At 52.6% G+C, this 27,856-nt stretch overlaps 1 protein-coding gene across 29 annotated transcripts in view; it reads left to right on the forward strand.

The window, feature by feature from the left end:
• The window catches only part of CELF4 (CUGBP Elav-like family member 4), a 303,332-nt gene extending 286,197 nt beyond the window's left edge, over positions 1-17,135 (forward strand). For 9 of the 29 annotated variants that reach the window (XM_066246190.1, XM_066246191.1, XM_066246194.1 and 6 more), the window contains exons 11-14: positions 1,199-1,282; positions 6,021-6,099; positions 6,536-6,707; positions 15,179-17,135. In XM_066246190.1, coding sequence (XP_066102287.1) covers positions 1,199-1,282; positions 6,021-6,099; positions 6,536-6,707; positions 15,179-15,205 — 362 coding nt within the window. In that variant the 3' untranslated portion in view covers positions 15,206-17,135. Of the gene's footprint in view, positions 1-1,198; positions 1,283-6,020; positions 6,100-6,535; positions 6,708-13,068; positions 13,641-15,178 lie in introns of those variants that run through there. The other 20 variants (XM_066246198.1, XM_066246199.1, XM_066246204.1 and 17 more) reach the window with 4 other exon arrangements.
• Positions 17,136-27,856: the final 10,721 nt, after the last annotated feature.

The following is a 27,856-nucleotide window of genomic DNA, read 5'->3' on the forward strand; positions in this document are numbered from 1 at the left end:
CGGCTCTGACAAGGGAAGTGCTTTCCCTTGCACGTCCTGCATGGGTTGGAAACCATTGAAATGACCACACTTCAAAAGGTTAAATCATATGTGACATACTACGTTTAAGATGGCAGGAAATAGATGAAGTATCTTGCAGAGATTTCCATTTCAAAGACTTAAAATTGAACATTTGGGTCATTTTTTTAAAAAAGTGTAAATCTTTACCTATCTGAAAACTTCGTAAATCCAAAGGCCTGAAATGTGTCCAGTTTCTGTGGCATTGAAATTCATGACAGCTAGGCAGAGAGAGAGAGGAAAGCACAGACCGTGGAGGCAGATGACCTGGGTCTATACCCTGGCTCCACCCCCAACTGGCTGTGTGACTTTTGGCAGGTGACTTAACCTCTCTGGGCCTCAGTTTTTTCATCTGTGAAATGGAGATGACAAATATAGAAGTTGCAGGGCTGTGATTGTTGTAATGAAATGGGGAGACTTTCATGTAATGAGGCTCATGGGCACCCTGGCTAATCATGGAGCCTTTCTGTGAAGCCCCTTCTGGGCACCCAGACTGCTGGAGGGGGCAGGATAGATCTCAAGTTCAGCCTTCAAGACCAGGACTAAGTCTGAGTCTGGGGCAGGGCGAGGTAGGGCCGCTGGGAACCAGGTGGGAAGCAGTGGCTCAGGCCAGGGAGGAGGCTAAGCTGCCACCCCACGGGTGCAGGAGGCAAAGTGAAGCTTCTCAACTGCCTGCATCTGCATCACGGGCATGGCTGGCCAGAGCAGGTCCCTCTACCCTCCCCTCCTGGGCAGGAGGGAGGCCCAGCAGGTCCTCCCAGTCTCTCTACCTCTGCCCCTCTGCAGCACCTGATTTCTGCTGCTGGCCAGACCTTGTGTTCACCCCCTTTCCTCATCACCTCCACCCTTGGAACCCTAGAGTTGCCAGGCAGGCACCCTGTTATAGATCCATTTTGCAGAAGAGGTGAGAAAGGCACAGAGAGGTTCAGGGATTTGCCCAAGGGCAGAGCAGAGACCAGAGCTCAGACCGTGGACTCAGGAGCCCCCACTCTTCTTGGATCTTGGATGAGACCCCCCCTTCCTAACCTCGCCCCCACCCCTCCCTGCTGCCGCTGCCTAACTCGCTCACCTCTCCTCTGTCTCTCTCTTCCCCCACCCCGCCATCCCTCCTCCCCCGCCCCACCCCCTCCCCTCACCGCAGGGCCCGAGGGCTGTAACCTGTTCATCTACCATCTGCCCCAGGAGTTTGGGGACGCTGAGCTGATGCAGATGTTCCTCCCTTTCGGTAATGTCATCTCCTCGAAAGTGTTTGTGGATCGGGCGACTAACCAAAGTAAATGCTTTGGTGGGTAAAGATAACAAACCAACTAGCTTCACCTAGGACAGGGTGGTGCTCGCACCAATTGACCGGTGTCCAGCTGCTCTCACCTGCTCCTTCACACAACCTCGTCCCACCAAGCTCCCTGTGGCCCAGCCTCCAGCCACCATCTCTCACCCTTCTTCTTTCTTCTACTTTCGGCTTCTTGGCTTTCCCTGCCCACCCCATCCCAGCTCCCCAGCTCCCCAGCTCCCCAGCTCCTGGCTCCTGTCCATAGATAAGTTCTCCCTGCTACAAGTCCCAGTTCCTACAACCAAGAAGGGGGAGGGGCCACTTGGGCAGGGGCGGAGCTGGCAGCAAGCAGAGCACACCAACACCCATCCTCCCAGCAGCTCCTCTCTCACCGTCCGAGTGGCCCCTGGGTGACAGCTGAACATGATCCTTGGGGAAGGGGTCTCATGATCCCACCTGAGGCCCCTACCTTGCTTCTTCTTGGCTCCTTCTGTCCACCTTTCTGTCCTGCCCTCACGCCCCTTCTCTGTCTACCCTGCTCTTTGCTCCCCTCCTGCCATCCAATGAACTGTCTTTCCCCCTCCACTCCTCTCAGGCCACAAGAGTCACAATGTTGAGGAGTCAGGAAGAGGAAAATGGCCCCTGCCCTCAGGAAGCCTCAGGTCTGAGCTTAGATGAAAATCACACCTACTCAACAGCAGTGAGATCTGCAAGGCACCAAGTAATGGAGTAAAGAGAAGGGCAGGTGGATGTCAGTAATGGACGGGGAGGGAGTTCCAGGCAGGGAGAAGAGGATGGACAGGGGGCGGGTCTGGGATGAGGAGAGTCCCCAGACAGTGAGCGGGGGAAGCTGGCAGCTTGGGGAGGAAGGAGGGTTCAGGGAAGACCATGTGTGAGGGCGGGTCCGTGCTGGGAGGGGTTGTGACCATTCAGGTGAGGGTGTTTCATGCGGTATTAGCAGGCAGTGGAAGATGGTGTGAGGTCCTTGAGCGGAGAGTAACAGAATGAAGACACAGCTTCCAGGAAGTGTGCCTGGTGGCAGGTGTGTGTGAGGTGTGGAATGGAGGGTCGGGAGACTTGGACTATGGCTGTCAGATAAAATATAGGATGCCCAGTTATATTGGAATTTCAGATAAACAATAGATGCATTTTTAGTATAAGTGTGTCCCAAGTGTTACATTCAATATGGCCCATGCAATATTTAGGATATACTTACACTAAACAAGTAATCACTGTTTATCTGAAATTCTAATTTAACCGGGCATCCTGTGTTTTGATTTTGCTTCAGACCCGAAGTCCCACCTCATCCTCACACCTCGCCCCTCCATCCCTCCTTAGTCCCTCTCTCACCTCCTCTCCCACTTCCATCAGCTCTTCCTTCTGGGGCCAGAGCCACTCATGGTTCCCTAAGGGCTGAGGAGTCCAGTCCCCAGAAAGCCACACATGGCACCAGAGCTGAGTCTGCCAGAGGCTCAATACTTCCCGGTTGACCCCCGGCTGTGAGGACAGAGTAGGAGCCTGTGTTGGGCAGGGAACCCAGGCCACAGCTTAGAGGTGGTGGAGGGGAGAAGGTATGAGAATATAGAAGTATCAGGAAGAGCTTGTGAAGGAAGTCCCACTTTGCAGACCAACTTGCCAGAACCCGGAAGGGTGTGAGGTTTTAGAGAATATTCGCCAGAGCAGGCAAGGTTTTTGCTCCACTGTCCCCTCCCCTGGAAACTTGTGGTACTTCAATGGCACAGACTTGCCTCCACAGCTCATTTCTCTTTGACTATTGGGAAAACAAAGCCAGAGAGGAAGACTGGGTTGCATCCCTTTACTGTGTGACCAGCATTTCTTTTGATGAATTACAATATGTATGTCAAAACAACAAAATGGAGATCTTTGCATTTGCTCTTTAAAAATAAGCCTCAGATGTTATATAAATCAAAGAAAACTGCTAAGAGCCCACGAAGCGCTGGGCACCTGGGATAGGCTTGATCTCTAGCCGTATCCTCAGTGCATCTATCTGTACTGTCCCCGGCTGTCCCTGACGTCAGAGCAGCCTGGTTTTCAAAGGCGTTTCCTCAGTCCGCCCAAGCACTACCCTTGCCATTAGCCCATTTAAATCTTCCAGGACCAAGCTTTTTTTTTTTTTTTTTTTTTTTCCTCTGCTATTTTGGGAAAAAAATATTCTGAATACCTCTATTCTGGCTCCTTCCTCACTTCCTGAACAAGCTTCTAGTACTTAAACATGCACTTACTTTGAGAAAGGGCAGTCTCCTGCCGTGCTTGCCCAGCCCAGCGCTTCCTCCTTAAGCCTCGGGTTCTGGACTGCAGCTGAGCCTTTGAATGTCTCCTAAGGCTTTCTGTGTGAGAACATACTCCAGCACTCACCCACGGGCAGGTCTCTCTGAGCCTCGGCGTCCTCATGTGGGAAGTGCGGGCTTTAGCAGCCAGCCCTTGGGGGTGATCTGAGGTTACACGAGATGGTGTGTGTGAGGGGCTTGGCCAGAGTGGACACTCAAGAAATGCAAGATCTCTCTGTATTCCCCCAAAGAGGGGCTGTTTTGTTGTAAATGTGGTCCTATGTTAAAGTGAACCCTTCAAAGGCATACTTGCTTTTTATAAGCATAAACAGAATCTTCCAGAGGCTTTCATGAGTATATGTGCAGCACAAATTGTTTCTAAGTTGAAAGAAGGGCCAGATAGGGGCACCAGGGGGGTTTCCTATGTGCAAGGCTTCCCATGGCCTGGGAGGCAGGAACTTTCTCGGGGGTGGGAGGAATAGTGAAGGGGCTCTGGGGGAAGGAAGACAGTAACCATGGGAGACGGTGCCCAGAGCCCTGCCAGTGGGGAACAAGCTCCCCACCCAGACTGCTAGCCAGTTAACAAAGCTAGTTGAAGAGGAACGGTTCCCTTAAGCCTGGAGTCCTTCCCAACCCGTGGGCTCTTGGAGACCCTAGATTCTTCCACAAAGCTGCCCTTCCTTCTTCCAGGAGCCCTCTGCCCCTTCTCCCCACTTGGTGGCTGTCCCTCCCTTTGCACCTCAGCACCTCCAGCCCCTTTTATCATTCTTCTCTTTCCTCCCTAGCCAAAACAGCCACCAAGGGCAGGTGGCAAGGTAGATTCCGAGCTGGTGGTGCTGGTGGGCCAACAGAGGAAGGTGTCACCCACAGTTATCTTGTCCCCGCAGGGAGAGAGGCTTTAGTTCAACCACCCTCCTTAGTCTATTGAAGAGCAATGTAACAGACATGGAATTCACACATGTGAAAATTGCTTTGCTCTGCTGACAACCTGACTAGCCATCAGATATATAGGTTAGTGGGAGGCCAGAAAGGGAGGGGAGGAGAGGAGAATGTGGAAGGATTGTTCACACTAATCTTCAACTATGGATAATCTGAAATCTCTCCTGTCTTTTGGCATATAGACTTTTCCAGATGTTGGTTATGTTGCTTTGGGGCTGGCTCTGACCAGTTCCATCCGAGTCACATGCTTGTGCACTTGAGTCCACTCACAGGCCCATAACACACCCCCTCCCCGTCTTTGATGGGGCTTTGCTGCAAGAGCAAATATGAGCAGATGGAGGAAGGACACAAGAGAAAAAGCCACATGGGGAAGTGTCTGGGGCAGTGTAAAAAGGGAGAAACAGCCACCATAGGGGGAGGGGGAGGGAGGGAATGAACGCAGGCAGGCCAGAGGTACCAGGGACAATTCACCAAAAAGATAGCTTCTACTGCAGAGGGTCTGTTTATCCCTTATATATCTGATGCTGTTTGGGGATAAGCATCCCAAATGAGGCAGGTTTTGCAGGATGGCCTGGGAACTTCACCAAGCTTAATTTAATGTATTTTGCAGGGAGATTTTACAGGAAAAAATAAATGGCAGATTTTACAGGAGAAAAGGCCTTTAAGTCAAATAAATTCCAAGAAATATTAGGTTAAACAAAGAGATAAAAGTTTATTTTATTGGAGAAATTGGAGTGGGAGGGGGATGCTTTTATTTGTTAATGTGCCTTGAACTGTCCCAAAGGGACCTGGCTATAAACCCACCTGACCACAGAAGTCCCTTTCTCAAGGAGCAACTATGAAGGCCATTCTGGGAAATGCTGATGTAACTTGCCGTCTCTAAGGAGAGGCATTCAGAGTTTCAAAAAGGTGACCTCTGACTTAAGTTTGTTCACCTGATCCATCTCCACCTTGGAACTTGGTATTTCAGAAGGTGACTGGGAGCCATGGATGGTTCTATATGCTGTCCTGGTATTGGGGAGTGAAGGGGGGCAAGGAACTTCTGCAGGCCCTTAACTGATTCTTACTAATAGTGTTAATTTGTACTTTTATTGTTATGATACCATTATTATTGTGATGAGGGGCTCATAGGGAACATATCGGTTGGTGCATGCGTAGTGCGGGGCAGGAGCACCTGCTCCCAGGGCTTGGAATTTTACTAAATAAAAGGGAGGTATCAACAGCCCGGGGCTACGATGTGGTGGGTTAATGCGAGTCGGTCCAGATCAAATCCCAGAGTCCATCAGGAGCCTGGCTGGGGACAGCCTCGGCCAGGACCGGGAGGGGGTGGAGGGGCCGCGAGGACTGTCAGCCTCTGCCCTCCGCGGCGGCCGGGCGGCACTCCCGCACGGGGCGGCCCTCAACGGCGGCGAAGGTTTCTCCGTGGAGCCTCCCTCCCTCCCCCTCGCACTCCTCTCTCTCCCCAGGCCGGCACCCTGTGCCCTCCCGCTGCCAGGCCCCCTCCTGTCAGGGAGGACAGTGTCCAATAAACTCCTCCACCCGCAGGTGTGTCCGCCCTCTCCCGCCGCAGGAGAGGGCTGAGGTGCAGGGGCCGGCCGGGGTGGGGGGCGGGCGCCTGTCCGAGCCCCGCTGCGCCGCGGGCGCCCCGCTCGGGGGAGAGGACTAAGCCCGGAGCCGCGGTGGAGCTGGGGAGACCGGCCGTGCCCCCGCTGGTCGGCGAGGCCGGGAGCCCAGGAAGCACCCACCCCGGGAGGGGCCGGGGCCGGCGGGCTGGAGGGGGGCGTGCGGCCGGCCGGGGGCGGGGCCCCGGGGGAGGAGCCTCGAGCCCCGCCCTGCCCGGAGGCGGGGCGGGAGCGCCGGGTGGGGGGGCCGCCGTCGGCCCGCCCCGCCCGCCCCAGGTCCCTGACCTTCTCCCCGCCGACCCCTCCCGGCCCGGGCGGCCCAGTGGAAACCCAGGCCCTCGTCCCTCGTGTCTCGCCAGGCTTCGTGAGCTTCGACAACCCGGCCAGCGCGCAGACCGCCATCCAGGCCATGAACGGCTTCCAGATCGGCATGAAGAGGCTCAAGGTGCAGCTGAAGCGGCCCAAAGACGCCAATCGCCCGTACTGAGCGCCGGCGGGAGCGTCCCCCGGGGGAGACCAGGACTCGCACAGGTAACCGGGGCCGACTGGGGCGCGGGGCCGGGGGGCTGGGGAGGGGACACCGGACGGACCCGCCGCCTCCCCGACTTCCGTGGGCTGGACCCTCGGGGCTTGTGCCGTGGACCCGCTGCACCCTTCTCGACCTGCCCCTCGCCTGGTGCCTAGGAGGCAGGCGCAGAGCTCTGGTCACCCCGGGAGAAATGGGCGCCATGGCCACCCCCCTGCCTCAGAGCCAGAAGGAGCCGGAGGGAGGGAACCGTTCTGAGAAGGTGGGGCGAGCCCAGGGCCTGCGCCTGCAGTCCACACTGGCAATCCTTTTGCCAGATGGGAAGCCCAGGACGAGGCGAGTTTGGGGGCGGCAGAATAGGCCCTGTGGGGAGCTGTAGCCCTCTGCTGGGGCCTTCCCCCACAATCCCTCCCCCAGCTCTCTGCGGGTGGCCTTTAGACACTTGATCCCTTCCAATTCCCTATAGCTCAGAGAAGAGGGACAGAACTTTTCAAAGGGAACTTGACCAAAAAACATAACTGGATAGGACAGAAGCCGAGGATGGTGACAGTGTAGCACCAAGGCCACTTACCATGCCTGCTTTACAGAGGCTGTGGAGAGTGGGCAGTTGTCACCTTTTCTGCTCAGTCAGGGTCCTACCTTGCAGCAGGAAACACAGTCACCATTCCTCTTCCTGGCCACATGTTCCACTGGGTGAATGGCTTCCTGGGGATATGGGGATGGTGAAGTTGTGCCAGGACATCCTAAGTCCACCTTCAGCCTGGTTCCCCCCATTGTTGTGAGCTTCTGCAGGAACAGCTCATTCCCAGGCCACAGACAGGCTGCCCAACCCTCTGCCCCTCCACTCCTTCGTTAGTCCTGTGCACCAGGTGCAGTCAGGTACTTGGGCTCAGCAGGGGAGAGATACAATACAGTGACATGATCAAAGAGAAAATTTGACAGTTTGTTGAAATTGTTGGTTACAGGTAAATCGGTTCATCAGGGTAGGCCTTGTTGAGAAAGTGACATTGGAGCAAAGACTCAAGGGGGTGAGGCAGGGAGTCGAGTATGTCCAAAGGGAGTACATCCTCCCTTTGAAGGGACAGCCAGGCCAGGGTAAAGGCTCCTGAGTGAGGGCAGGGTGCTTGGTTTGAGGAGCAACAGGAGGCCAAGGAGGCTTATAGGGCATGGTGAGAGGGGAGACCCCAGAGGTGAGGGAGGCTACCTCATGGAGGATCCACAGGCTACTGTATGGACATTGGCCTGTCCTCTGAAATAGGGGACTGGGCGGCAGGGGCCATCGGAGAGCTATAAGTAGAGGGTGACGTGATCAACTTACATTTTAGCAGGATCGCTGGAGGCTGTGTTGATAGATGGCGGGGCCCAAAGCAGAGGTCTAGTGCATGGACCACTAAGGCCAGGTGACAGATGATGTGGAGCGAGGGAGTTGAGTTCTAGATGTATTTGGAAGGCAGAGCCAAGGATGCTGTTTGTAACAAAGTAGAGGGGGGTGTGGAAGAAAGAGCAGTCAAGGATGACACCTGGATTTTGGCCCAAGTGACTGAACGAGCAGAGCTGTCATGCCTGAGAATGAAAAGGGGTTGGGAGGAAGACCAGGCATGTAGGACTAAACCACTCAATGGAGGTTCAGAGTCTGATTGTGGGAAGGAGGTCTGCAGTTTCCCAGTCTCCCCTCAAATCCCATCACGTCAGCAGCACACCCTGCAGCCAGCCAGGAGCAGCAGTCAGCACTCACCTTCTATTGCAGAGGTCGGCTGAAGCGCTAGTGTCTGCGAGGCTGGAAAGCCAAACCCCTCTCTTGCCTCCTGAGTTCCCACCCCTGCTCATCTCCGCATCTTGGCTTGTGTGAAGACAGACACTCACGTTCATTCAGAGTATGGGCACCTTTTTGTGCCAGGCACTAGGCTCAGGGCTGAGGACGCAGAGGTGAATGGGTCACCATGCTGCCCACAAGGAGCGTCTGACTCTGCACGCACAAGCATCAGGAGGCAGCCAGCAGTTGGGTGCATTTCCATAGGAGGGGTTGGACGGTTCAGTGAAAGCAGCCCTTCTTTGTAAAGATCTCTTTCCCTTAAATAAGCTTAGCTCTGCCATTGAGGCTTGCCTGGTCAAAGTGCTTCCCCTCTTGGGCTTCCATTTTTTAAGTAATGAAAGCAAGGTCATTAGAGGACCTGTAAGGGAGCATGCTCCAGGGTAATGCTGTGGAATTACGGGGCCCCTGTTGCTCTCCAGAAGCATTGTTTCAGCCTCCTAGCCTCATGCAACTAAACCCAAGCAAGAACAGGAGCTTTAGGTCAGAGAAATGCCCAGATGAAGGGATAGGGGAAGCAGATTTGTTGTTTGGGGTATGAGGTAGGAAGTGGCCGTCAAGGTAGAACCAACTGACAGTCATACTTGGGATGGGGGCTTGAGAGGAGTAGCTTAAACAGCAGAATGGGTTCTTCCACCAGAGAACACAAAGGCCAGACAAATGAAAACCAGTCTTTCCCCCTGTTCTTATCACACATGAGGCATAGTCCTTGCCTATAAGGTATTAGTCCAGTTTTACAGAGAGATGAAGTCCCTTTCCCATCAGCTACTGAGTGGTAGAGCCATGATTTGAAGCAGGGGCCTAGTTCCAGAGGCTGTGCTCTTAACCCCTTCAAGTAAGAAGATTGGCAAACCCCTGCTGCTGTCACCTCAGCCCTCCCACCCCAGAGTGTCCTGAATATCAGGGGAGACATGTCAAGACAACCCGCCTTTCGGGGGTCAGCCATCTGACTACCTCCTCCCTATTAACTCTGTTATAGAGTTGACCTTTAATCTCCATGTAGATGGCATTTTAACAGGGTGCTTCCAGGCTTCCCACCCCGAGACAGTTTGAGGCTGTAACGGAGGGAGGGCACTAAGGCACAGGGCAGCTAGGGGATGGCAATGGGAGGTAACCGCTGTCAAGCGGCCAAGGAGGCAGGAAACCGCATGCAAATACAGCTAAGAAGCGGCACAATTTAGCAGGCTAATAAAAGGGTGTTTACAAATGGTAAGTCCTAGGTGCTCTGAAGGGCAGGGCTAGCCTGCGCAGGAACTGAGGGACAAGCCATCACTAGGAGCCAAGAGGTGACAGGGACAAGGATCTCAGGGCCAGGGTTGGCCCCCACAGCAGTGAAGGCAGAAGGTGCAGCAGGCCTGGTGGCCAAGGCTAAGCCAGGGTCAGAATGTGACAGACCTGGGGAAGGAGAGGGGCCTCAGCAGACAGCTGTGGGGGCTGTGGTCAGGATTTGCTTCCATAAAGTGAGGTTTCAGTGGGTGGAATTGGGTTGGGTCTCCCGAGAGAGTAGCTGTCCTTCCTGTCTGGGTTCCTGGCCTTCCAGCAGCCCCTGCCTCTCTGGCTGCTTGGGCTCATTATCTTGTGCTAAGATAGGAGTTTCTCCAAAAAATCTTTATCAGGAATCTAAGAGGACAGACACAGAGACACGGGAAGAAGGAGCAAAATCGTGGACATGGCCAGGTTTACAGCTATCAGCCTGAACACCCCAGTCCTTTGTCCCATCCCAAGCTCGCTAGCAGGCCCTGCGCCCCGAGCTGAGGGTGGCTCTGGGTTGGAGGGCACTGAGCATCATGTCTACTCCAGTGGGAGTCCTGTCCCTTCTGGTCCCTGGCTTCTGCACAGTGTTTGCTCTGAGCTTTGCGGACACAGGCGCTGTGGGTCTGATCTGCTATGGGTGTGACCCTGGGCTTTGGGCCTGGGCCTTCCCATGTTAGAGCCCAGCAGTATGTAGGACTGGGCTTTGGGCCTGGGCCTTCCCGTGTTAGAGCCCAGCAGTACATAGGACTAGGCTTTGTGGGCCTGGGCCTTCCCGTGTTAGAGCCCAGCAGTATGTAGGACTGGGCTTTGTGGGCCTGGGCCTTCCTGTGTTAGAGCCCAGTAGTATGTAGGACTTGGCCAGTGAACTGGTCCAGCCTGACCATCATTTCCTCAGCCAGGTCACAAGTTGGAGCCTCCCAGGTCTGACTTAAGCTCCCCCTTGCTGATCAGTGACCCTGCCGCCACCACTGGGCCTCTTCAGGAGGGTGGACAGGAAGGAGTCTCCCAGTAGGCAGAGCCACAGCTGTTCCCTAATGAAGAGAGGAGTCAGCTATTTACACAAAGAACCCTGGGGAGGCTCTTTAGGGGTTGAATGAGTGTGAGAGTGTGTTAGTGGGTCCCCAGACTGAGCATTAAGGAGGGGCTGTGTGGTATGCAGACCTGAATGCCCACACCCAGGCCAGTGCCAGGCACAGAAGGGCAGGTGGAGGAAAGCTGGGGGCAGGGAGAGAGCACAGTGGAGTGGGGAGGAATGGGGGCCCGCGAGGTGCTCAGGACGGGGTGAGGGGTGGGGCCCAGAGCTCTCTTAGTTGTACTCGCCATAGCTGACAGGGAAAGGCACTGCCCTTCTCTGTTCTCAGGCCTCTCCTCCCACCCAAAGGGACCTACCTGCCAATTGGATATTCTGGGAGGGTCTAAGGGCTGTGTTCCGGGAAGGGTTGGTAATGCAGGGGTGGGTGGCCTGTCAGGACTTGGTGGGCATGCAATGGGCTCTAGTCTGTGTGAGGGAGCTCTGCCATCGGAAGAACAAGGGTCCAGTTTAGCGGGACAAGCTGGGCAGGGGTCTGGGAAAGAAGAAAGGCTGCAAGTTCTTCTCTGAGGGCAGAGCTGGAGGCCAGGTTTGGGCTTAAAGCAGTCACCTCTCAGCTACACTGCAGCTCATCCACACTGAGGGCCCCAGGGTTCCCTTCCACCTTCCCTTGAAGGAAAGCAGATCAGAGAGTGGAAGTCAGCTGTGTGGAGAAGCCTGGGGCATTGGAAACCCTGCAGATGAACCTGGTGCCTGGACACTTCTGGGGAGCGGGCTGGGGAGGAAGGTCAGGGGTGACCATGACAAGGGATAGGACTGGGGCCCACCACCCCTACGCCCACTGCCCCTACCCCACCGCAGGTCCCTGGTGAGGAGTGCAGGAGACAGTTCAGAGTGGAAGTGTTGGATGATGCTTGACAGAGAAGGGGACCCTTAGCCACCAAGGGCTCCGCCCATAAAGAAGGCAGGCCAGGGCCCGGGACCCAGACAGCTCTATACAGAGAGCTTGAGGTGACAGGGATGAAGAAGGAGGAGGTGGAAAGTGACAGCAGCAAAGACTGGAGACCCAGGGCCACAGCACTGCCCTCTCTCGTGGGCTGTCCTTGTTTGTGTTACCCGCCCTGCAGGGCGCCTGCCGTCCTCCATACGGCCTTTCCACGGGTCACAGCTGCAGAGCCTTCTAAAGGCTCCATGTGCCCGGAAGCAGCCTCACTTCGGCCACACGGGCCACCTGGGGAGCAAAGCAGAGGGTGTGAGATGACCATGACATGCAGTGCCAAGGCAAGTTCCGAGATTTCTAGGAACGTTGATGCAATTTCCTCTAAGTCTGAAAACTAAACATGTTCGTTTTCTGAAGGTTCTGAGGAAAGAGGGTTGAGGCAGAGTGGAAGGGAAGAGGATCCTAACATCACACAGTGGGTTCTCCTGTAGTGGAGACACCCTCCTCTGGGGACGGTGGCCAAGGTGGGACCCGAAGGGCGGGCAGGCCGGGGTGCTGCCCGTGCGGACAGGGCTGTGGCAGCCGTGTCTCATGGATGGACTCCATGGGGACAGCGGTCACCTTAGCCAGCCTCTGACCTACCGGGCAGGTCAGGGTTGCCCTGACAGGCTCCCCCTGCTGGTCCACAGGCTGAAGCCACAGAAGGCTGGGGAGGTGAGGAGAGCGCGGCACCTGGGGGAGAGAGAAAGAATCAAGGGTGATAAAGAGCAGAGGGACTGCTCCCCGATCCGCTTGCCGGCCAAGGTGGTTTGAGGGGCTGTTTTATTTTTTTCTGGCCCCCTCGCCAAACCGCCCGTGCCCCCTCCCTTCCCAACGCATGATGGATGCCCTTAGTGGCCCTGTGTGAGGTTCTGCTACTGTTCACAGTGTATCACGTGTCTGCATCAACACTGTGTGTGTACGTGCGTGTTGACGTGCCCCTGTCGTGTGTCTGCCGGCTTCCTCCATCCTTTGAGTTCTTTTCAGTTCTCTTATGATTTGACTGCTGTTCTCTCATCAGAGCTTTTAGATTGATGCTGTGGTCTGGTGCTGTATAAATATTTTTCCTTTTAATTTTGTTTTAACTTCTTCCTTGCCCCTCTTCACCCTCCACCCAACTCTCCCTGCCCTCCCACACTCCCCCACCCCGCCCGCCTGCCCTCCTCTTCCTTCCCCCCCCTGCCCACACTCTTGTCCTCTCTTTCTCTCTCTCTCTCTCTCTCCATATATAAATATATATATATAAATCTTTTCTTCTTTTGTCATTCAATCAAATTCCAACAACCCAACCAGGGCCAGTCAAATCCACCACAGTCTCGCGCTGAGCTAGGAATAAAGTTCACGTAATCACATGAGAGTGGAGAAAACAGTCCCCCATCCGTAAGTTCAAATCAACTCAAAGTTCACAGTGTGACATGATGGCGTCATGTAACAAGGCTAAGAATCGGTTGCATGACAATTGCCGTCAAGTTTCGTGGAGGTGCTGTGTTGGAGCGTTTTTCTTGGATGTTGTATCAGTTGATGATTGGCCAGTCATGATCACACGTGCATTCTCTTGACTTTTGTGCTGCCACGATCTTTTTTGCTGTGCTCATTTTCGTTTCGTTCTTGGTGCTTGCAGTGGTTTTACTTTCTGTTGTTTGGTTTTTCTTGTTCAGCGTTTTTTTATGCTTCTCTAGATGTCACATAGAGAAAAAAACAAAACAAAAGCACAAAAACAAATTAGTAAAAACTAAAGATGAATTCCTGAATTATTCAACATGGGATCATTTAACTGTGCAAACCATTATAATTTTTTTTTTCTTAAAAAATAAGGAAAACATCTTAAAACTATGCGTGGTTGATTTTACTTGCACTTGAAAATATTGTGATTTTATTTTTTTCTAGAAATTTTGGGGGCCTTTTTCAATTGACACTTTCCTGGGTCTGGTCTTTTTCCAGTTAGGCCATTTTTTAATCTCAACTTAAAAGGAAAAAACAAAAACCAAAAAATGAAATCTCTACAGTAACAGAATGATTAAAAAAAAAATTCTAAACCAAAAACTAGAGTACAAAGCCAGAGGCCTCTGAGAGAGAGCCTGGTAACTATTGCAAGGTTTGTATTGTAACCGCTTCTGCTAAATTAACTGTGGGCGGGAGGCGGGGGAGGCGGGGGCGGGAGGTGTTTTTTAGTCTCGGTGCTGCTGAAGCCAGCACGCTGGAGGGTTTTTTGGTGGGTTTGGAAAAAAACAGTCCTGACAAAAGCAAAATGCACCTTTTTGTTTACAACTGAAAAAGGGTCCTTGACAAGTGTTTTTTAATTTTATTATTATTTTCTTTGGTGTTGTAATTGTTTAGACTGCTGTGTACGGTTTGCTGTTTGTTGAATCAACAGTGTGAAAAACCTGCCAGCATGGATTGATATACGCATGACGTTGTCCCCCTCAACTGGGGGCTTTGCAGTTCTAACTTTGATGTAACCAGTCACCCCCATGTATAAGTGGAAGCTGCTTGCTAGAGTGCAGATGAGTCTCATTTGTTAATTCACAGTGATTAAGCATTCTCCTTCTGATTCTAGTCAGATCATGATTTTTTTTTTCTTAAAAGCAAAACAAAACACCAAAAAGCCACCATTCAAAACAAAATCGAGAACTTTCTGAGTTAAGTTTGATTATTAAATCCGTTCTAACTTCTTTTAGGTTCTCCCATCCACCCCCTTGATGTTCTGAATTTCCTCCAAATTCCCTGGCATGTATGAGAAAAATATTATGTGTGTGTGTGTATGTGTGTGTCTATGCATATACATACACACATATCCATGTATATCCACATATGTGCAGGTGAATATATTCTACACATATATCCAGATATACATATATATACATAGCCTCGCAAATAGTTACTGACGTTGGGGAAGCAGTTGGCTGGAAACCGGGAAAGGATTCAGCAAAATTCACGTCATGGGTCTTTCTTTCTTTTTTTCAACTGGGGGTGGGGGGAGTGGGCTGGGCTGCTAGATTTTTTGCTGTCTTGTTTGCTAGGCTTCTGTATACATATTGTATCTGGGCTAGATCCCTCAGAGATTAGTTTAATTATGAATTCATATCCTACAGTCCCAAATTCTTCTGTTAGATTGAGCCATCCCCCAATCCAGAACTCTAAAGGAGCCCAAATCGAGAACCTCTCTCCCAACAACTAGACCTCAGCTACAACCCTCGCCCAGAGTTCTTACTCTGAAGAGAAGAGTCGATTTCTTCTTTATGTATCATGATCATGACTAATTCTCATGCTGGTCTCTTACCTCCCTCCCACCTGCCATCCCCCAGACCTCCCACCCTAACCCCCAGGCAGGTTCCTTTTGGTGTTTGGATGCATTTTGTGTTTCCTCTGTTGGCTTAATCAGCCCTGATTTTCTTCATTTTAGGGCAGGATGCTGAACGGGCTACATTAAAAAACAAACCTCTCTCTCTCTCTATTTATAAATGAGAACTGTTGGATGACACCTTTGACATATCAGCCAATATCAATCAAGCTGAGGACTCCAGACACTCGGTGTGACTGTAACATTTCTTCAAGGAAAGTATAGCGTCTATGGAGTTCAGAGGGCACGTGTTTGGGGGAAAATCTATACGACACAAAGAAGAAGATGATGAAGAAAAATGAGGGGAAAATACACACACACACACACAAAGGCAACTTTTAAAACAAAATAACTTGAGACCAGATGGGGAGGCTGAAGGGCTGGGAGCTGGAAAGAGACGCTGCTTGCGGATCCCGGGGCTTTTCCAGCCCGTGGGCGCCTGAGGCAGGCTGGGCAAGCAGTGTGGTGGGACCTGGTCCCCGGGGCGGCTGGGAGGTCGCCGCTGAGCATCTCTATCTGTCATTCCTTTAGCTATTTAGGGACCAAAGGACCAAACTTTTTATTGCAGATGTGTAGCTCTATGTCAAATAGAGGGGGAATGGAGGAGAACCTCCTTCCTGCCTCCTGGCTGTTCTTGAAACAGCTTAGAGCGATTCTATGAAAAATGTAATAAAAAAAAAAAAACACACAAAAAAAACAAAAAAAGGGAAAAATAATGCTTAAATGCTTTTAAAACAGCAAGATAATAGTTCTTTGATACTTTGAGAGGCGCTTTGATTACCCTCATTCCAGTCTAAGACACTTTCCTATGGTTTTCTGTATTATATGTCTGGATGGAGCTGTTAAGATGAACAAATTGGTGGATATTTGGGGAAAGCAACAAAAATATTAAAACTCATTAACCGTGAAGTATGAGAAAACAAGGAGGGGATAAAAGGGACCTTACACAGCAAGAGAATCATTGTGAAAAGTCTGTAAATGCTTCTAACTCTTCCCCCTCTTAAAAACATAATAGTTGTACAGAATTTTAAAAAGATGAAGTTTAAAATACCTATATAATAGAAGAAAAATTAGAGGAAAGCAAAAAATAAAAAAATAAAAAAGGAAAAAAAAAACTTATAGAAGTTAGCATTACTGCTAAAATCCCAGATGTTGTAGGACTGTACTTTTGTAGAGTTTAGACTGAGCATCAATCCCTTCTCCCCGCGAGTGCTGTCGGATGACGACGCTGTTGACCCCGAGGGCCAGGCCGGACTGGCCCAGACCTGCGGGCTCCCGGCGGCCCGCCGCCTCCGCCGGTGGAGGCCGCGCCATCGCGGGAAGGCCATCGCAGGAAGGCCGCCGCAGCTGCCCTCGCCTCGCTTCGCTCCCGGAGCTGCGCGCTCGCCCGCTCTTCGCAAGCCCTGGACACCTTCCGCTTCACTCGCCTTCCATGCTTGCTCCAGAGACTTTCCGGGCACGGGAGACCTGGGAACTTTCATCTTCAGACAACTAAACAACACACACACACACACAAGAACCTTAAACAAGAGAGAGAAAAATAAACAATCTTTGAAGAATTTCTGAAACTGTTTACAAGGAATTTTGAAAAACAGGGATGTTTAAATGATGCTGGCTCTGTTTTTCTGTAAATAAATTTGCATATTTTGTAGGACTTTTAATTGTAATGATAGAGAAAAAAACAAGGAAAACTATTTAATGAAAGCACGATATTTATCTTTGGTAAATGACTTTAGAGCAGTTAAAAAGACATTGCTTAAAAAAACTCAGAATCAGAAAAAACACTGATTTATTTAAGAACACATATATTTTAAAGTATAACATATTTATTATAATTTATTTGCACCATTGGGAAGACTTGCTTTGGCGTTCTGCCTTGACGCCCTCCTTTCGTTGACACCCAGTTCACCCTTGGGGACCTGCCATTTTTTCCTTTTTTGTTTTAGGACAATTATCTGGCTCCTCTCAGGCCTCCTGCCTTTCTTTTCTTTCTATTTTGTTGGTTCATTATTATTTAAACTTTTTCTTTCTCTTGGCTCCTCCTTTTAGGATGTCCAGATATTGTAAAAAAAAAAAAAAAAAAAAACAGCTGCAGTTCAGTACAACTGCTCTTTTCACACTCAACTCCCTAAAACTCCTTGTAACCTGTAACTATTGGATGACGCTTTCTCCAGCTTAGCCCTAAATAAAGCACAGTTTAAAAAAAAAAAACAACACAAAAAAAAAACCCAGGACTCTTTTTCAGTGGTCTGTGCTTCTTGGAGTCGGGCCAGCCGAGCTTCCGGCCACAGGCTGGCCCCGGAAGCAGCGCTGGTCCTTCTGCCCACGGACCTGTCTGCGGCCCTGTGTGCAGCCTGAGCAGCGTGGAGCGCTTCCCGGGAGGTGATGGGAGCAGTAGGAGGAGGTCCTGTTCTACGCTTAGAAACCTCTCCCTCCACTGGTGTTTGTCTGGGAGTCTCCACTGCAGACCCATTCTTCCGGTTCCTAGGCAGGGATGGCACAGGCCCAAACACTGCCAAAGTCCCCCTTTCCTCCCTGACAGGAGGCCACCGAGGCCACCAGCTTTGGGCTGGAGTGGGGACAAAGGTGAGGCTTTGGGAAGAAGGATGTGGAGGCAGGGACCACAGTTAAGGAAGAAGGATGAGGGCACAACCCCAACCTTGTCACTGCACATTCTGCTTTTGTTCCTGCACTTCCTGCTGTGTTGGTAGTTCGCGCGGATGGAGGGCACTGAGAAGTCCAGATGGTGCCCTCAGAGTCAGGGTTCTGGGGAGGGGGTGCTGCCCATCTCTCTCATGACACAGGGAGATGTCCAAACCCTGAATGCCAGACGAGGTTTGAGAAGGAAGGTGCTGCAGGGTGGGGGCTCTGGATGAGGAAGGACCTGAACCAGGACTGGGGGAGGGGAGGTGGAGAGCAGGGGTGGCCTCTGAGGTGATGCGCAGTAGCCACAAGCCTGCGTCAGGCTCGTCCTAGCCTATCTCCCCCCTCCACCCCCACCACCCCTGGCCTGCAGCCGGGCTGCCTGGTCTAGGAGTGGGCAGACTCCCACCTAGAGTCTCCATTTCCCTGTGTGTCTGGACAGGGAAGCTGAGTGGCTTCAGATGCTGGTTGGGGAGACAAAGGTTTTTGCCTGTCTATTGCTCCCTTCTATGGGAGGGTGGGGATGGTTTCAGCCCTCTCCTGTCTTGTCTGAAGGAGGGTGGGGATGGTTTCAGCCCTCTTCTGTCCTGTCTGAAGGAGGGTGATGGAGAGGAGAGCTCAGTCAGAGTTCCATCCATGGATCAGGACTCAGACGCCGTGGTCCATCTCATCACTCTTCCTGGGGCCAGGGGCCCATCCCACGATTCTCACACTAGCCTGTGATATATTAGTCTGGGGAGGAGAGGCCTTCTAGCCTCCACTTAAATGTGGAGATGGTTCCTCGATGAGAGCTTAACTGTCCCCTAAACTAAGCCACACCTCCCTGGGCACCAGGCTGCAAACACAAGGCGACAGCATGCTCTGTCCCTCTGGGCTTCTTGGAAGCATTCACTGCAAACAGCTAGAGGGCAGGCTGGGTGTTCTGTAACTGTGTGAAGAATGGAAAGGTGTTTTCTAAGGAATTGAGTTTTAAGCCTCAGACTCAGACTATTCAAAATGGAGGTTTCTGTTGGACATTTGTAACAGTGTGCTGGAGGGTGACAAACCTCAGCAGCCCTTCCTCCTGTCACCGTCTCGGCCCCCAGGGAGCCCCCCTGGCCCCCGCAGACGGCTCCTGTTCCTTGTCCCCACCTCCCTACTGCGCGCCCTTCTCTGGCACAGCGCTCCTCACCTCCACTGTCTGGCTCAGGGGCAGGGGGACCCTGGAGCTGCCCTCAGGGACCTGGGCTGCAAAGCGGGTCAGCCAAGTTCTGGTCTGGTCCAGGCATGGATGACCAAGAGGAGGGATGAAAACACAGCGCCTTGGTGTGAGTATGCCAGCCCTAGAAACTACACTTTCTATTTAAAAACCACACACCAAGTAATTAATGTATGCATGGCACATTGAAGAGATGAGACAGCTTATTAACCTCCGGGGGGAAAGTCACAGATTCTTCAGGAACTTGCTGAAAACCATCAGGTCAGTTTGCACACGATTCCAGGGAGATTGGGGATCCCACGGCTCATCTGTCATCCCCTGGTTAAGGACCCCTGGTGTGCAATGTTAAAAAACCCAAGACTCAATTCTCATTAATTTCTGCTTATGTTCTATGGCTTGCCTCTGCTTTTATTGTAACTGTAGTGTGTAATTCCTTTAGAGCTCCCCTCGCTTTAAAAGATTGTTTATTATTATAAACCTCAGATCTCATACTTAATGCCAAGGGGAGACACTTGCACGAAGAGCTCCGTGTACCCACTGTGGTGCTGGTGGCCGAGGCCAGGCAGGTTCTCACTGGATTCGGGCAGATGGTAGAGGAACTGCGGAGCCAGAAAGCATCAGGCCGTGACCGTTTATTGAAGGCTCGCTTGCAAAGACAGGCGAGCAAATAACAAAGGAAAAGAGCGAATAAAGAAGGAAAATCTGTTTTCCTCAGTGAAGGGCAAGGGAGCAGGAAAACCGCATCTTGCTGGGGTGGGAGAGCGATCTGGGAGAATCGCCCCTGAGGGCAGACACCCACCGCCTTACATAGACCATACACACATGGCACTGCCACGTGCTCACGCACTAATCAGGCAAAGTGCTTGCAGCCGGTAAACCAGCGAGCAAGCCTCATGCAGCTGTTCTCCCCACGCCCACCACCTGCTGTCAACCTGCATCAACTCCGAGTCCCAGCTATCGGGTCACTTCATTGGTAGGTATTTTGTTTCCCCTCATGTTTTTGCTGCTGCACTGATGTCTGAAGGCTGGTTCTGGTCTCACTGCAGCAGTGTGCGGGGAACTGCGGCCTCTCCTGCCTTGTCCCAGGGTGGGCCCTGGCCCCTGGGGAGCCCCCGGCCTCCCTCCAGGCTGGGTCCCAGGGGCCCTTTCTAAGGCCTTTCTGCTTTTCATCTCTCTCATACTTTTTTCTCTCTCCTTCCTCCTCTCATTTTGATGTGATGCTCATCTGAAAAGAATCTGTTTACTCTGACCTTTCAGAAAAACCCATCTCTGTCTGCGTTTTTCTAAAGATCTCACGTTTTTTTCCCTATTCTGAGTCGGATCTCACCTGCTCCTGCACAGGGAACACTAGTTGAGTGACACACAGGTGTCTCAGGCCTTCCCCACCTGCAAGAATGACCCAGTCCTCCTGGGCAAGTCTGCAGCGCCTTCTGGCACAGGGTCTGCATGGCCGGTGTGGCGGGTACATCTAGACTGGACCCAGGGAGCCGTCTCCCCCAGGGTCAGGTGGATTAGGAGCACCTGGGCAGTGAGCAAGGGGCCCTGGCCTGCCCAAGGTGACAGTATCAGACTTGCTAGTGAATGCTATGTGTCTGTCTCCCAAAGTGGAATCTACCCCAAATAAGCATTATTAGTGCCACTGTTGTCCTACTTTCAATGGACTGTTCACCCCAGCAATCAGACCCGAGGTCAGTGTTGAGTCGCTGCCTGGCCAAATGGGTTACAGAAGGAAGGAAAGAACCAGTTGCAAACACTTGGAGGCAGGTTCCAAACAGGCAGGTCTTCCAGAAATGTGTTGTAAGTGATAACAGCACATTTGGAGCCTGTGCGTACCTTCCCGTCTCTACTGCCCTCCCTGTGTTTCTCTAAGCTGTCCTCCCCCTGGTTCTCTGCCCTCCTCCCCCACAGCTTCAGCCCTGCCAGGTGTCCTGAGGCCTGGCTAGTGAGAGGCGGGGAGGCTGGACAGCCAGCGTCAGCACCCCAGTAACCTCCTTGTCGCCCCAGCTTCACTTCCCTCATGCTAGCCTAACTCCTCACCTCTTGAGGATCTCCGCCCCTCTCACCCCCTCTCTTGCCCAGACCAGGAAGAGGGTGAAGACTAGAGCATCAGGGTGAAAAAGGCATGGGCTTTGGCCTCAAACTGGGAGACAAGTCCTAGTGCTCTCAAATACCTACTGTGTTACTTTGGAAAAGTTACTTCCTTAACTTCTCTGAGCCGTGATTTCCTTATCTCTAAAAGGGGGACAATAACACACGCGCACACACACACACACGCACACACACACACGCACACACCCCTAGAGTTGTGAGGGATAAGATACAGCCCCACACAGGTACATTCCACGCCACGGGTTCTCTGAACTACAAGTCTTTCTTACTACAGACACCGAATGACTAGTTCGGGCCCTCATCCCCTCCTCCCCTTCCTTCCATTCCACTCACAATTCCTGTCCCAGCCGAAGCAAGCTGGAACCTGACACCAAACTAGTTTTGTCATTTTAAGTCCAGACAGCCTGTGACTCCCAGAGAATGCTTATCATGTGGAGGTGCACACACCTGTCTCTCACTGCTCACACTCCTTTCGAGGGACCCCAATTAGCGGAGGCTCCTGTGCCCCTTCCCCTCACTTTGCCCTTTCTTTCCCCCAAGAGCGTTCCCCAGCCGCCGCCGCTGTGGCTGTTCCTGGCAGCAGCGGCCACCCTCCTCCTGCTTCATAGATGGCCTCAGGCTGCATGTTAATTTGGTCTTTGCATTTTAAAAAATGTTATCTATTTCTTTGAATAGGGAACATATTCAGTTATTTCAAAATTCAAAAACGATGTTAAAGTGAATGACGAAAGCTCTTCTTCCCAGCCCTGAGTGCGGCAGCCCATCCCAGCATGTCATCCACTGTTGTTTTCCCGGTCTTCAGTGTGCGGGTGTCGTGTACATTGGTGTAAGGAACTCAGCTGTGATCTCGTTCCAGTAGGGAGACCAGCGCCGGGCAGTGCAGTGCCCCGGCTCCTGCAGCTGGCCCCTGGGAGGCCCAGAGCTCAGCCAGGCCCGAGGATGCGCAGGACCCCACTGGACGAGTAGAGCAATCAGGCCCTTCCAGGCCCATCCTTCTCAGAGAGCTCTTCTCTTTGGGGCATGGAAGTAGATGCCATTTACGGACGCTTGCTTGGAGCTAGACACTGTGTTAAGAGCTGCTTGATTATAATCTCACCTAGTTTTCTGAGGTAGGTGTCCTTCTATTTTACAGATGAGGCCACAGCTCAGAGAGGTTAAGTCCTTGCCGAGATGACGGAGAATCAAGTTCAAGCCTAGGTCTGTCGGCAAAGCTATGCCCTTAACCTCTACATCCCGTCTCTGATGTTGTAACTCCTGGCACAGGCGCTGCCCCCCAACACTTCTCTCATTTCCCCATTTCTCTTCCCTCCTATTTTCTCTTAATTCCAATTTTCCCTTTAAGAAATGGCATCATCTGATTGACTTAGGTACCAGTCCTTCTCTTCCCTTCTCTCCTTGATTATCTGGACTGGATAATCAAAAGCTGAGCTTAAAGGTGAGTGACAAGTCACAAAACTTGCTGCTGCCGATTCCATGATTCTCTCTGCCTAGTAGCACTTGCTGGTGGCAGGGACAGAGGATAGAACATCAAAGGAGAGGGGAACAACCCAAAGACCCACTCAGCTTTTATTATTAGTGAGGAGAGGAAATTCAACTGAAATGAATGTAATATTAACATTTTATGCAGCTGCCTGAAGTTCAAAAACTTTCGAGTTGTGTCAGCTCTGTTTCCCCAGTACACTGACCTCTGGAGCAACTATAAGAAAATTCTTACGATCCATGCAAACTTGCTCTCCATCACTCAAAATCAAGGGGCAATTTTAACCATTTCTGAAGGTCCTATACTCTATGGAGGTTCCTTGCATCTCCAGGGTCTCCATGTAATCATCTCTGCCCCTGTCCCTCTCTCCCTACCTCCTCTCGGGGCCCAGCTCAGGGGGATGGGGGCATCGGGACGGCAGGAAATCCAGTGGCCCAGTGCTACCACCCCTGTGTCCCTTCCACTCTTCCTCTTGGAGTCCAAAGCGGGGCTCCAGAGTACAGCAACTGTCATTTATTTTCACCCTGCAGGACAGGCAGGGCCTGGGCTCCACAAGAGCCCCTGGGGACTGGCACAGGGGCCACCCCACACCCCCACCTGCCCTACTGCACTCATCCTGCTCAGGCAGCCCCTGGGAACTGGCACAGGGGCCACCCCACACCCCCGCCTGCCCTGCTGCACTCATCCTGCTCAGGCAGCCCCTGGGGACTGGCACAGGGGCCACCCCACACCCCCACCTGCCCTGCTGCACTCATCCTGCTCAGGCAGCCCCTGGGAACTAGCACAGGGGCCACCCCACACCCCCACCTGCCCTGCTGCACTCATCCTGCTCAGGCAGCCCCTGGGGACTAGCACAGGGGCCACCCCACACCCCCACCTGCCCTACTGTACTCATCCTGCTCAGGCAGCCCCTGGGGACTAGCACAGGGGCCACCCCACACCCCCACCTGCCCTACTGCACCCATCCTGCTCAGGCAGCCCCTGGGGACTAGCACAGGGGCCACCCCACACCCCCACCTGCCCTACTGTACTCATCCTGCTCAGGCAGCCCCTGGGGACTAGCACAGGGGCCACCCCACACCCCCACCTGCCCTACTGCACTCATCCTGCTCAGGCAGCCCCTGGGGACTAGCACAGGGCCACCTCACATTCCTGCCTGCCCTACTGCACCCATCCTGCTCGGGGCCTTGGATCCCAGCATTAGGACTTGGGCCTCACTTAGTTCCGCGTTTTAATGAAAATGACCTATGGGTATTGTCCCTAATCCCACAAGTAATTCTGCAAGAAGCCTTACCTTACAGATGAACAGAGACTTGGGAATACTAAGTAGCTTGCCCAAAATCACATTGCAAGACAGTAGAGGAGCTCAAGCTGAAAGTCAGCTGCACTCATTGCCCACATGAAGTGCCCTGAGAAGCAAAAGAGCCCTGCAGGAGGGCACGGGAGGACCGGGCAGGGCACAGGAGAGTCCTGACGAGAGAGGCCAGTAACCCAGACCGGGAAGGAGCAGACACACGGGCCATGTATCGGAGGGCAGACAGGCTAAATCGATCCCAAGGGAGGAACATGTAGGAAGAAAAGACCCCAGACTCTGAAGAACTGCAGGATGTCTTTGGTAGACAGGAAATATGCTGGGGAGGACATGGGGCCTTATTTAGAAACCTACTCACTGACCACCCAGACACCATCTCAACCCCCCCAGCACGGGACCCCGACTTACAGACAAGCATGAAGCGGTGTGTGAAACTCACATGGTGCGGTGCGGTGCGGTGTGGCCGGCCTGGGTTTTACCCCGTCTTACAGACAAGCATTAGTGGTGTGTGAAACTCACATGGTGCGGTGCGGTGCGGTGCAGTGCGGCCGGCCTGGGCTTTACCCCGTCTTACAGACAAGCATGAAGCGGTGTGTGAAACTCACATGGTGCGGTGCGGTGCGGTGCAGTGCGGCCGGCCTGGGCTTTACCCCGTCTTACAGACAAGCATGAAGCGGTGTGTGAAACTCACATGGTGCGGTGCGGTGCGGTGCGGTGCGGTGCGGCCGGCCTGGGTTTTACCCTGTCTTACAGACAAGCATTAGTGGTGTGTGAAACTCACATGGTGCGGTGCGGTGCGGTGCGGCCGGCCTGGGTTTTACCCCGTCTTACAGACAAGCATTAGTGGTGTGTGAAACTCACATGGTGCGGTGCAGTGCGGTGTGGCCGGCCTGGGTTTTGAACCAGATCCCCCGATGGCAGATTCCAGGCTGTAGTCATTGTATTGAAAGAGGTTACCTATTCACCACACGTGCAAAACGCCTCTTCCCTCAGAAGCCTCTTCACTGACTATTTTCAAGCCACATAGACATACAGTCTAACCACAGGACAGAAGGTGAAGATAAGACAGTCCATCTTCCTTACATAGTGAGCAGGTGTCCTGGGTCTCAAGGGTTCAGCCCAACTCGAACGTGCCTGGAGCCCCCTGCTCAGTGCCGGGAAGGGGCAGTAGAGAGGAGAAGAGGGCTGAGGAGGGACGGTGTGGACGCGCTCAGCCTAGCTCTCCAGACGCGAGGCGACTGGATGGAGAACTCGGCTGTGCTTCCCCACATTAATCTGTGCTCAGCTCTGCGCAGAATACACTTGCTGCCTTGCCTGAGTGCTGGGTGGCCTGAAGAGGCCTCTGGGCTAAGGCATCCCCATTTAATCAGGAACTAGAGTATTTGTGCCTTCAGCACTGAACTCAGTTCCTGGCACACAGTAGGTGCTCAATGTTTGCTGACTGCATAGAAGGAGGTGTGGAGTGAGGGGAATGAATGCTTCCCAGGAACCCCTCTGGAAGCACCCCAGGGCGGCACCCTCTCAGCAAGGCCCCTCTGCCCCTCCTGCCCGACTCCGAGCAAGGATCCAAAGAAAACCTGGTGGTTCTGATCTTCTCAGTACCCTGGGGGTTACTTGGATGACAAGCATTTGGGACAGGATCTGCCTGGGACCCTCAAAGATGGCTTATGGACACAAGCTCTCATGTTAGTTACTACAGGTTTCTGACCATTCAAGTTCTCCCTGCCCTTAGCTCAGGGTCCATCCACTCCGGGGGGCTCTAGTTCAAACTGCCACTCGCACAGCTGGGACCACTTCACCGGGCCCATGTTCCCACTGTTCTGAGCTCGGTGCGTCTGGCTCCCTCCCTGGGTGAAGGCCCTGAGCACATGTGAGTTGTCTGCTAGCAGCAGCTGGTCCGAGGGCAGTGGGAGGGAAGCAGAGGACGGGGCTTAGATCGAATGTGCCTGGTCATCAACAGATGCCGTGAATGGTGACTAAAGGTAGATGAGAAACGATATATACATATCTCAAAGTATCCCTTTCCCCAACACACAAGGTACTTGGTAAATTACAAAGGGCAAGTCAGTAATTTTACAGTGGAGAAACCTGGCAGACCTCACCTTAGCCAGGTGATCAAAGCTCGCGTCCCCTGGAATGAGGCATCGGCTCCCACAGCCTCCTGGGAGGACTGGCTGGGAAGGGTGCAGCCTCACCATCGCTGCTGGAAATGCACGGCCCGGATCTAATTATAACACACAAACCCAAACTTGGGAACATGCTACAAAATAAGTGGTTTGTACTCATCTAAAGACACACATCAACTAAAAAGCAACTTAGAATCACAGATTTGGTCCTGGGCTAGACCTTATTTTTCTTTTCTTAAAAAGGATATTTGAGGCAAGGACATTTAAAAAGGAAAGTTAAAAAAGAAAATCTGGTGAAATTTAAATAAGGTTTGTAAGTTAGATCATGGCACCATATTGATGTTAACTTCCTGATTTGGATCATTGTACTCTGGTTATGTGAGAGCAAGTCCTTATTGTTATGCTGAACTATTGGGGGGAAAAAGAGTAGTACAATCTGCCTTTTACTCTCAAATGTTTCAGGAAAGAAATAACGTGTTTATACATGTGTGAGAATAAGAAGGAAGAGTATACAGGAGTTCTTTGTATTATTTCCAAAACTTGACTAAAAGCCTGACTTCCAAATTAAGTGTTTAAAAGAAAAAAGCCAGTTTGAGCATTAGCTGGGTCAGCCTAGCGAGAGCTCTCAGCTACTTGGACCAGGCACAGCAGGGACCCCCAAACATGCTGGGAGCCTGAAAGGAGAACCTCCCACATGGACGTGAGACGAGGCTCGGGGGCAGTGTGAAGTGTGATGAGGCCACGGTGCTCCTGCCCACAGCCCCTTAATGAAATGCTACCTAGCCCTGGCTCCTGCCTGTCTAGCAGAATAAGAAAACATCTTTTTTCTTTTTGAAAGCAAGGGAAGTTGTTTTATCGAAGGGTAATAGGATTGCTCATTTTTTTTGAGGCAGGGAGAGAGAGAGAGAGAGAGAGAAAGAGAGGGAAGAGAGGGAGGAAGAGAGGGAAGAAGAGAGGGAAGAGAGGGAGGAAGAGAGGGACACTGAGCTGTTGCTGGTGTGCCCTGATTGTATCATCTTCTTCAGTTCTGGGGAGAGAAGGGGTAGGTTTGGAAAGACTAGAGGTGGAGAGTGGCCATGGGTGGTGTGATGCTGGTGGCCGAGGCCAGGCAGGTCCACCTCAGACTCGGGCAGAGCGCAGAACCACGGAGCCGAAAGGCCGTGAGCCACTCCAGTATTGGACGGGCGCGGCGGCGGGCAGGCCGGCGGGCGAGCGACCAGGCAGGGAGAGTACTGTCGCCTGACATAGACTACACACATGTGGCTTTTTGCCACACGCTCACGCACTAATCATGCCAAGTGCTTGAAGCTGGAAAACATGTGAGCAAGCCTGACCATAGTTGTTTTCCCTACAGGTGGGCTGGGGAGAAGGAAGGGTGGGGAGAGACCCACAGGACCCTTACGGAGGCAGGCGGACACAGCTCCCGGCTCGGTCTGGTCCTGCCAGTCCTCAGGGCTGGGGTCTGGAGAGTCAGGGCTGCTGAGGCAGAGCTGGCCAGGCCCCTGCTCAGGGGAGGAGGTGGCGGCTCTCAGTCTCAGCTCCGGGAAGGCAGCTCAGGCTGGTGGGAGAAACAGAGGTAAATGACATTCTGAAACTGGGGCAAAGGTGCAACGGTGTGTCCTGCTGGAGGCCAGCAAGGGACCTGGGAGCGCTGCCCGAGGTGGTGACACGCAGCAGGTGACACCCAGAGGTGGGGGTTGGCAGGCCCAGCTTTGCCTGGCTGTCTTGAAATCCTCAGCTCTCCACACTTCCGACTGCCCATGCCAGGCTTCGGGTTAATGATGAAGCGCCTGATGTGTTTAGGCGCTTTGTACTTGTTTACCCAGCAGGCGCTGCTCCTCCGAGTCTGAACACCAGCCTTGCGCTCAGCGCT

This window comes from Saccopteryx bilineata, chromosome 11 (assembly GCF_036850765.1).
Source record: "Saccopteryx bilineata isolate mSacBil1 chromosome 11, mSacBil1_pri_phased_curated, whole genome shotgun sequence".
NCBI classification, from domain to species: domain Eukaryota; kingdom Metazoa; phylum Chordata; class Mammalia; order Chiroptera; family Emballonuridae; genus Saccopteryx; species Saccopteryx bilineata.